General features: G+C 56.5%; 1 protein-coding gene across 2 annotated transcripts; it reads right to left on the bottom strand.

Annotated features, from left to right (window-relative positions):
- Window positions 1–24: 24 nt before the first annotated feature.
- Window positions 25–9,543, bottom strand: LOC119947311 (putative protein phosphatase inhibitor 2-like protein 1). Of its 2 annotated transcripts, none has more exons than XM_038768939.1 (9): window positions 9,338–9,543; window positions 7,512–7,619; window positions 7,084–7,155; window positions 6,014–6,108; window positions 5,531–5,635; window positions 2,728–2,835; window positions 2,180–2,293; window positions 1,781–1,951; window positions 25–292 (listed from the first exon to the last, which is right to left on the bottom strand). In XM_038768939.1, the coding sequence occupies exons 1-9, from the start codon at window positions 9,451–9,453 to the stop codon at window positions 237–239; spliced, it is 945 nt and encodes a 314-aa protein (XP_038624867.1). In that variant the 5' UTR covers window positions 9,454–9,543; the 3' UTR covers window positions 25–236. The 2 variants fall into 2 exon arrangements, with proteins under 2 accessions (XP_038624867.1, XP_038624869.1); XM_038768941.1 differs by having other exon boundaries at window positions 5,531–5,632.
- Window positions 9,544–10,586: the final 1,043 nt, after the last annotated feature.

Genomic DNA, 10,586 nt, shown 5'->3' with positions numbered 1-10,586 from the left:
CCCCGGCTCCCCAGCTCCCCAGGGCCTGCTTCTTGTCTCTTTATTATCTGTTTTTCTCCACTGTTCTTGGCTTTGGGGGAGAGTCCCCACCCCCATCAGTCTTCCGGGGCCACCTCTCCTCTTCCTCTTCCTCCTCCTCCTCCTCCTGGCTCCAGCACAGATGCAGTGGGATGTTTCGGGGGTGGTGGGTGAGCAGGGGTGCGGACGGATGTTGGGGGACCGGAGTCCCCATGAGCTCAGCGTGGGCGGGACCCATCGAGACGACGAAGCAGAACTCTCTCTGAGGTGGCAGCTGGGGGAGAAAATAGCCACGGATCAGATCTCTAGTCCCCTCACCCACCAGCTGGCCGGGGAAACTGAGGACTGGGAGGCCAATCCAGAGGCGGGCAGGGGGCTGGGACCCGATCTGGGACTGGGGGCTGGCTGGGGGGTGTTCATACCTGTCATTTCTTTCTTTCTATTAATGTCTGTCTCCCCTTCTAGATTGGAAGCTCGTTGTAGGCAGGGAGTGTGTCTGTTCTATTGTACTCTCCCAAATGCTTAGTTCAGTGCTCTGCGCACAGTAAGCGCTCAATAAATACCACTGACTGAGTGGACTGGCCAGGAGCTGACAGAGGCTGGTTGGGGGCCAGCTGAGAGGGGGCAGGCCTAGAGCTGACCAGACGTTGGCTGGGGGCTGGCGGTGGGCTGAGGGGCGGGGGTCGGGGGCTGAAAGCTGATCAGAGTCTGTCGGGGGGGAGTAGCTGGCTAAAGATGGGGGTCCAGAAGCGGGGGGCTAGAAGTTTTAGGGCAGCGCATCTCGATCCTAAACCCGCTGATATGCTGAGTCCCGGAAGATCCTCCCTCTCATTCCCTCTTCCAAGTTCTTCCAGCCTCTCCCACAGCCTGGGTACCCATCCCCAGGAGCACACAGAGGTGGAGAAGGGGTGTCTCTTCCAGTGGAACCGTTTTGGGGGAAGGCCTTCTCTTGGTTTCCCGAGCTGTCCTGCTTCCCTCAGCCTTCCGCTTCAGCCTCAGCCCACCCCCTAGTTCTTACCTTACTCCCGTCCATTGCCGGCCCCGCCCCTTCCTTTGGTCTAACCTCACTCCCCACCACTAGTCTCAGCTCTTTATTCCTTCTTCTCCTGCTCGACGGATCGATTGACCCAGACTTTCTGTGAGGGTGGGGGGCAGGGGGTCCAAAAGTGGGTCTCCATTCCCTTGGCCACCATCCAGCCCCACTGGCTGCTGGGAGATAATAATAATAACGATGGCATTAGTTAAGCGCTTACTACGTGCAAAGCACTGTTCTAAGCGCCGGGGAGGATACAAGGTGATCAGATTGACCCAACGGGGCTCACAGTCTTCACCCCCATTTTCCAGATGAGGTCACTGAGGCCCAGAGAAGTGAAGTGACTTGCCCAAAGTCGCACAGCTGACAAGTGGCGGAGCCGGGATTTGAACCCGTGACCTCTGACTCCCAAGCCCGTGGTCTTTTCGTGGAGATGGAGTCCCTTACGTTCCCGGAGACCTCAGTGCCTCCCTGGGTCAGGACTCTACCTCCCAGTAGCTCCCAGAAAGCCCTGGGATCATCATCATCATCATCATCATCAATCGTATTTATTGAGCGCTTACTATGTGCAGAGCACTGTCATGCTCTGCACATAGTAAGCGCTCAATAAATACGATTGATGATGACCAAAGCCATTCTGCTGCTCCAGAGGCTTCTAGGAGATGTAGTGAGCCCCCCTTCCCCTGCAATCCAGCCCTCCTCGGAGACCCCAGTTTCTGGGTTACTTACTAGGCTGCTTGGTCTGCGACGTTGCCTGGCTGCTGCCCTCCTCCTTCTCCGTCTCACCCGGGCCCCGCCATTTGAGCCCCTTCGTCTCCAGCCAGTGGAACCAGCTGGCCATGAGCCGGCTACCACTAGACTTGGGGCGGGAGGTGTGGAGGGAGGAGGAGGGGGCAGAGCCTGGGGAGGGATGCGGACAATGAACTCAGGGGATGGGACCCCCCCCCCGGGGTGGGGATGAAGGCACAATGTGAGATGTGGCAGGGGAGGGGTCCGGAGGAGAGCCCCCCAACAGCTCCCGGGAGAGGGAAGGGCTGAAAGAGGGGCTGGGACCGCCAGGGGAGAGTTAGGGGGTTGGGTTGGTGGGGAGGGGCCCGAGGGGGGACCCCCGAGGTGGTGAGGGCTCACTGGGCTGCGATGGGCCTCCCGACTTCGCCGGCACCTTCCGGGAGCTGTCCTGCCCAACCCGGTGGGCCTCCCGTCCTTTCTCTTTCTTCTTTTTGCCGCAAGTACCGGTCAAGTCTGGGGGGCTCACGATCAGGGGCCGTGGGGGTTGGAGTGGGGGAGGAGACCCCCAGAGATCCTGCCTAGCAGCTTTCCGCTCCCTCCATCCCCACCCCCTCCCACACCTCCTAGCTCCCCTCCCTTTTTTCAAAATGGTACTTGTTAAGCGCTCCCTCTGCCCCGGGCACTGTACTAAGCGCTGGGGTAGATACCAGCTCATCAGGTTGGACCCAGTCCCTGGCCCACACGGGGCTCACAGTCTTAATGCCCGTTTTGCGGAGGAAGGAACGGAGGCCCAGAGAAGTTGAAGGGACTTGCCCGGGTCACACAACGAAGAAGTAACGGAGTTGGGATCAGAACCCGGGTCCTCTCTGAAGGCCGGGCCCTTTCCACTAAGCCACAGCCCCTCCCCTCCCCTTCCCCTACCACCCTTCCCACCCACAACCTCTTACTCTCATTGGCGTCTTCATCGGAAGAGCCTTCGGGTGCCACGCTGGATCCGGACCTGAGGTACTGGCCTTTGCTATAGTAAGCTCTCCTTCGACGTTCAAAGTCCCACTCTACCCCGGGGTCGAGGGGGCGGGGGGCGGGGGGAAGACCCGGGCCCCCGATGGAATCTGAGGATCTCCAACTCCCCCCACTCAGCCCAGTCTCTCCCACTGCTTCCCACCCCTAATCCCCATTTCTCTTAAGCTGAGGGAGTCCCAAACCAGGCCCAGGCCCCGCTCCCAGCCCCCCGCGAGCCCTGGGGACTCCCCTCGTTCCTTCACATTATGCCCCCCCCAGACCTGAGGTCCCCTCATTCCTACCCATTACCCCCTCACCAGCCCTGAGGGTCTCCCCTTGTTCCTACACGTTACACCTCCTCCCCCAAATTTACACGGTTCCCTGTCTCCTGCTAAAGCCTCTACCTCCTCCTCCCTAGTGATGGGGACATCCTGTGGGTTCCCGTCCAGGGTTGACCCCCCCGCAAAGGACGACCCCCACTCTAAAGCCCCCTAATCCAATAGATGGAAGGGGGTCGGTAGGGGAGGGAGAAGCGGGAGTAGGGAGCTAGTCAAGTTGGAGATGTATGTAGATTGTAAACTCCTTGTAGGCAGGGATCTTGTCTGCTATTGTATTGTACCCTCCAAAGTGCTTAATACAGCACTCTGGCCCGCACAGTAGAGGTTGCTCAGTGAACACTACTAATGGACTGATGGAGGGATATGGGAAGAGGAGGGAGAGAGGGGAGAGAGAAGAGAGGGAAAGGGAGGAGGAGAGAGAGAAGAGAGGAGTGGAGAGGAAGGAGAAGGAGACGGGAGGGTGGAGAGGAAGAAGGGAGAGGGAGGAGGGAGGAAGGAGGAGGAGGGAAAAAGAAGGAAAGGGAGGAGGAGGGGGAAGAAGAAGGGAAAGGGAGGGCGGAGGAAGAAGAGGGAGGGAGCAGAGAGGGAGGAAGGAGGAAAGAGGAGGGAGAGGGATGCAAAAAGGGAGGAAGGAGAAGGAGGGAGAGAGAAAGAAAGATAGGGAGGGAAGAGTGAGGTGGGAGTGAGGGAGAGAGGAAGGAGAGGAAGGTGAAAGCCCTTTATCTGGGCTCTCCTTGGGCTGGACGTATCATTTTTCTACGAAAACATTCAGGCCGTTATTTCCTCACTCCTCAAGAACCTCCAGTGTTTGTCCATCCACCTCAGCATCAAATAAAATCTCCTCACCATCGGCTTTAAAGCACTCCTTTGCCTTGCCCCCTCGTCCCTCACCTGGCTACTCTCCTAATACAACCCAACCTGCACACTTGGCTCCTCTAACGCCAACGTACTCACCGAACCTCGATCTCATCTATCTTGCCACCGACCTCTCATCCACTTCCCGCCTCTGACCTGAAACATCTTCCCTCCTATCTGACAGACAATGACTCTCCCGGCCTTCAAATTCTTCTTGAAGGCATATCACCTCCTAGATGCCTTCCCTGATTAAGCCTTCCTTTCCTCTTCTCCCTCACCCTTCTGTGTCTCCCTGACTTGCTCCCTTTATTCACCCCTTTCCCAGCCCGCGGTACTTATGCCCATCTCCATCATTTATTTATTTCTATTAATGTCTGTCTCCCCTTCTAGACTGTAAGCTCATTGTGGGCAGGGAATGCGTCTACTGATGGTCATAATGGGCTCTCCCAAGGGCTTAGTCTAGTGCTCTGCACGCAGTAATCAATCAATCAGTCAATCGTATTTATTGAGCGCTTCCTGTGTGCAGAGCACTGTACTAAGCGCTTGGGAAGTACAAGTTGGCAACATATAGAGACAGTCCCTACCCAACAGTGGGCTCACAGTCTAAAAGGGGGAGACAGAGAACAGAACCAAACATAAGTAATTGCTCAATATTGAGTACTGAGTAAGCGCTCAATAAATACGACTGACTGATCTATGAGAGGCCTCTCAATAATAATTAGGGTACCTGGTCACCTTGTGACCTCCCCAGCGCTTAGAACAGTGCTTTGCACATAGTAAGCGCTTAATAAATGCCATTATTATTATTATTATTGTTACTTGTTAAGTGTTTATTATGTGCCAAGCACTGTTCTGAGCACTGGGGTAGATACAGGTTAATCAGGTCAGACAAAGTCATTCACGCTCTTATCCGCATTTTACAAATGAGGTGACTGAGGCCCAGAGAAGTGAAGTGACCAGCCCAAGGTCACCCAGCAGATATGTGGTGGAGCCAAGTTTAGAACCCAGGTCCTTCTGATTCCCAGGCCTGTGCTTTTATCCACTAAAGCCACTCTGCTTCTCAATTGCATGGTTCCCCCGGCATCCAGATGACCCCACTGACTCCAAGGAAAGCCCCAGAGATGTGTCTATCCTGACTGATTGGCTTGTGGAGTCCCATCCTAGAGTGCCCACAGCTTCCTTAGAACAGTGCTTGGCACATAAGGGTGGTATTTGTTAAGCGCTTACTATGTGCAAAGCACTGTTCTAAGCAGTGGGATGGATACAAGGTGATCAGGTTATCCCACGTGGGGCTCACAATCTTAATCCCCATTTTACAGATGAGGGAACTGAGGCACAGAGAAGTGAAGTGACTTGTAAGTGCTTAACAAATACCATCATCATCATTATTATTATCCCATTGATGCTTGGCGCTTTCAGAAGGGCTATGGACTGGTTCAGGACAGTGGGTTCACTGGAGCCTCCACTGGGAATTATTTATCCTGGGGGTCCGGCCCAGATAGGAGGCTGTGGCCGGCCAGACGCCTCCCCGCCGCCCGCCACCCCGGGGACCTACCACGCGGCTCCTCGTCTTCCTCGTCCAGCCTGGGCCTTTGGCCTTTCAGGAACTTGCCCTCATCGTAGTGGGATTTGCGCAGCTTCTCGAATTCCTTGGAAGCTGCTGAGAGGGAGGGAGGGGAGAAGGGGGGAAGCGGGCCCACCGGGGCAGCCAGCTCAGCCATGTGCTGTGCCCCGAGGGCCTGGGCATCCCAGTCCCCCTCCCCACTAGCCCTATCTCAGGCCCTCTGACCCCCCTACTCGCCCTGAGGGGCCCAAATGCTCCTTCACCTCCCAGCCCTATCTCTGTGGGACTCAAGGCCAGGCCCTCTGACCACCCCCAACCCTCTGTGAGGGGCCCGGACGCTCCTTCACCTCCACCCCTCTCTCTGCGGGACCCGGGACCGAGCCCTCTGACCCCCTCACCCCTTCCTGAGGGTCCTAGGCCAGACCCCCTGCCTCCCCCCATCCCACACTGAGGCCTCCCTTCCACGGGCCTCACAAGGCTTTGATACACTGGAGCTGTCCCTGGAGTCTGAGCTACTGTTGTCGCCGACCAGGAGGACCTTCGGGGGTAGACCTTTCACGGCTGCAAACCTGGTGGGGTGGGACAACGGGGATTTTTTTACGGCATATGTTAAGCGCTTACTATGTGCCAGGCACTGCGCTAAGCGCTGGGGTAGATAATAATAATAATGATGGCATTTATTAAGCGCTTACTATGTGCAAAGCACTGTTCTAAGCGCTGAGGAAGTTACAGGGTGATCAGGTTGTCCCACGGGGGGCTCACGGTCTTCATCCCCATTTTACAGATGGGGGAACTGAGGCCCAGAGAAGTGAAGTGACTTGCCCAAAGTCACACAGCTGACAGTTGGGGGAGCTGGGATTTGAACCCGTGACCTCTGACTCCAAAGCCCGGGCTCTTTCCACTAGATCTAAGCTTATCAGACAGGACAGAGTCCAGTCCCCACACAGGGCTCTCGGAAGCAGCTTGGCCTAGTGGATAGAGCATGAGCTTGTTGTGGGCAGGGAATGTGTCCGTTTATTATTGTATTGGACTCTCCCAAGCGCTCAGTACAGTGCTCTGCACACAGTAAGCACTCAGTAAATACCATTGACTGACTGACTGGGAGTTCTTATCCCGACTCTGCCATTTGTGTGCTGTGTCACCTTGTGCAAATCGCTTCACTTCTCTGGGCCTCAGTGACCTCATCTGTGAAATGGGGATTAAGAGTATAAGCTCCACAGGGATTGTGCCCAACCTGATTAGCTTGTATCTATCCCGGCACTTAGTACAGCGCTTGGCACATAGTAAGCACTTTAAAAATATCATTTTAAAAAAAAGAGTGTCCCTAGTCAGAATTGGAACCCAGGTCCTTCTAACTCCCAGGCCTGTGCTCCATCCACTAGGCCATGCGGATTCTCTGGAATGCTGAATAATTTGTAAGTCCCCCGGGGAAAACTGGGCTCTGCCCGCGGGAGGTTGTCGATATTTGAGGTGGGGGTGAGGTTGGAAGTGTTAGCTGTGGGGGGCTGCATCTCCCCTCCCCTGCCTCCCAGAAGCCTCATCACCTTTCAGCCAGTGACTCGGGGGTCACAGCATGGGATGTCCCCGCGCTGAGGTCCTCACTGCTGTCTTGCGACCTGAAATCGGGGAGGGGTTGGGTGTGGGGGAGCAGGTATCACCCCGCAAATCCTGACCCTCAGGCCGCCCTGTGGCCCTCGGAGCCCCCGGGGTCACAGGCTGACTGGGGCCTGAGCTCGGGGTTAAGGGAGGGGATGGACAGGGGCTCAGGGAGGAGGAGGAGGAGAAGACCCAGAGAGGAAGGAGAGGTAGCATTTTTAGCATCCCGGCCCTCAGGGGGCTGCCAGTCTAACGGGTCACTGCACTTTACTGGGGTGACCTGGGGAATGTCCATCCGGGCAGGAGATAGGGGAGTGGAGGGCCTGAGGGTCGGGAGGTGGGGAGCAGAGAGGCCGGGGGGGCCAGGGGAGGGCACCTGCAAAACGGGGTGTTGGGCTCATCAACCTCCATGAAGCCATAGTCCTTCCCCAACGGGTGGTACGTAGCCAGGATGTTCATCTCATCCCAGTGCTGAGACTTCTTCCTGGGGATGGGGAGGACCGGGAAAAAGAGGGGGAGGACCGGGACCCGGAGGGGGAGGGAGGAGCAAATGGGAGGAGCGGGAGGAGGAGGAGAGGAGGAGGGGAAAGAGGAGAAGGTGGAGAAGGAGGAGGAGGTGGGGAGGAAGAGGAGGAAGTGGTGGAGGAAGAGGAGGAAGTGGAAGAGGAGGAGAGGAAGAGGGACATGGAAGCACAGGGAGTGGAGGAGAAGGGAAAGGATGAAGAGGAGGAGGTGAGGAGAAGGAGGAGGAAGGGGAAGAGAAGGTGGAGGAGGAGGAAACGGTGAAAAAGGAGGAGGAAGGGGAGGAAGAAGAGGGGGGAGGAAGGGGAGGAAGAAGAGGGGGGAGGAAGAGGAAGAGGAGGAAATAGTGAAGGAGGAGGAGGAAGTGGAGGAGGAGGAAGAGGGACATGACAGCACAGGGGTTAGAGAAGGGAGAGGAGAAAGAAGAGGAAGAGGAGAAGGAGGTGGGGAGGAGGAGGGAGAGGCGGAGGAAAAGAGGTGGGAGGAGGAAGTGGAAGAGAAGGAGAGGAAGAGAGACATGGAAGCACGGGAGTGGAGGAGAAGGGAGAGGATGAAGAAGAGGAGGTGAGGAGGAGGAGGAGGAAGAGGAAGAGGAGGAGGTGGAGGAGGAGGAAACGGTGAAAAAGGAGGAGGAAGGGGAGGAAGAAGAGGAGGCGGGGAGGAAGAGGAAGAGAAGGAAGTGGAAGAGGAGAGGAAGAGGGACATGGAAGCACAGGGGGTGGAGGAGAAGGGAAAGGATGAAGAGGAGGAGGTGAGGAGGAGGAGGAAGGGGAAGAGGAGGAGGTGAAGGAGGAGGAAACGGTGAAAAAGGAGGAGGAAGGGGAGGAAGAAGAGGAGGTGGGGAGGAAGAGGAAGAGGAGGAAGTGTAAGAGGAGGAAATAGTGGAGGGGGAGGGGGAGGAAGAAGAGGTGAGGAGGAGGAGGAAGTGGAGGAGGAGGAAGAGGGACATGACAGCACAGGGGTTAGAGAAGGGAGAGGAGAAAGAAGAGGAAGAGGAGAAGGAGGTGGGGAGGAGGAGGGAGAGGAGGAGGAGGAAAAGAGGTGGGAGGAGGAGATGGAGGAGGAAGTAGTGGAGAAGAAGAGGAGGGACATGGTAGCACAAGGGTTGGAGGAGAAATGTTTAGACCTCAATTTCCCCAGGTGCTCCCAATTCGTAAAAATAATAGTAATAACAGCAACAACAATGATAATAATTATGGCATTTGTTAAGCACTTGCAATGTTCCCAGCACTGTGCTAAGCGTTGGAGGGAAAACCAGAATGATCGGTCTGGACATAGTCCCTGTCCCACATGGGGCTCCCAGTGTAAGGGGGAGGGAGAACATGGGGAAACTGAGGCCCAGAGCAGTGAAGCGACTTGCCCAAGGTCACCCAGCAGAGAAGCAATAGAGTCGGGATTAGAACCAGGTCAGGCAGACAGTCAGTCAGTCAGTCGTATTTATAGAGCACTTACTGTGCGCAGAGCACTATACTAAGCCCTTGGGAGAGGACAACAGAACAATATGACAGCGCATTCCCTGGCCACAACGAGATTCCAGTCTAGATGTCTTCAGGCTCCCAGACCAGAGCTCCGTCCACTAGGCCACGCACCCCATTAGCCCGCCCGGACCGTCCCCACTCCCTCCGTGGCCCTCAGTCCCCAGGGACCCCACCTCCCCCTACCCCAGGCCCCAGCCCCTACTTCTCGGAAGGCAAGATTTTCATCATCACGGTGGAACTGGGGTCCTTCAGGATCCCCCGGGGTCGTGCTTCAGCCCGCTCAGGGAGCAAGGTGGAGGCCCCTTTAGCCTTCTCCATGGGCCTCCTTTCTCAGCCTCCCTAGCCTATCCCGGGCCCCCCCCAGCATAGCCTCTCCCTCCCGCCTCCCGGGACCCTCGGGGTGGGGATGGGGAGGAGGGGGTGAGGGCGGGGGTGGGAGGGGGCGCCTGCTTCTGCCCCTGGGTCTTGCCAACTGGGGTGGGCAGAGCACTGAGGCCCGGCCGGGGTGAGGCCCGGGTGAGGCCAGGCCGGAGCTCCTCCCGGTTCTCCCTGGCTCCCTTCCCTTGGTGGTGGGAGAAGGGGTCCTGGGGGGGGGGGGGGGGAGGATTCCACACTGTGACCTCATAGGATCCCTGCCAGGGAATGTTGCGGGGAGGGGGTGGGAACTCTTAGAGGGGAAGAAGTGGGGTTGGGGGTCAAGGGTCCCTGAGCAGAGGAGTGGGGCGATGGGGAGAAGGAGGTAGAGATTATTTTACTTGTACATATCTATCCTATTTATTTTATTTTGTTAGTGTGTTTGGTTTTGTTCTCTGTCTCCCCCTTTTAGACTGTGAGCCCACTGTTGGGTAGGGACTGTCTCTATATGTTGCCAATTTGTACTTCCCAAGCGCTTAGTACAGTGCTCTGCACATAGTAAGCGCTCAATAAATACGATTGATGATGATGATGAAGGGAAGGGCTGGGGCAGGGGGAAGGGCGGTGGGCCTGAGAGGCCCCCCCCCCCCCACGAAGGGAGCTAATAATAATGACATTTATTAAGCGTTTACTATGTGCAAAGTACTGTTCTAAGCACTGGGGAGGTTACAAGATGATCAGGTTGTCCCACGGGGGACTCACAGTCAATCCCCATTTTACAGATGAGGTAACTGAGGCACAGGCAAGTTAAGTGACTTGCCCAGAGTCACACAGCTGAATTGGCAGAGCCGGGATTTGAACCCCTGACCACTGACTCCAAAGCCCGGGCTCTTTGCACTGAGCCACGCTAAGCTAGACTGTCAGCCCTTTCTAGACCTCCGCACATCCGCCAAACTAGATCTTTTCCTCCTTTCAAAGCCCTACTGAGAGCTCACCTCCTCCAGTAGGCCTTCCCACACTGAGCTTCCTCCTTCTTCTCCCCCTCCCCATCCCCCCGCCTTACCTCCTTCCCCTCCCCACAGCACCTGTATATATGT

The sequence above is a fragment of the Tachyglossus aculeatus genome, chromosome Y4 (genome assembly GCF_015852505.1).
Source record: "Tachyglossus aculeatus isolate mTacAcu1 chromosome Y4, mTacAcu1.pri, whole genome shotgun sequence".
NCBI lineage: Eukaryota > Metazoa > Chordata > Mammalia > Monotremata > Tachyglossidae > Tachyglossus > Tachyglossus aculeatus.
This window is presented reverse-complemented; position numbering and strand designations above follow the sequence as displayed.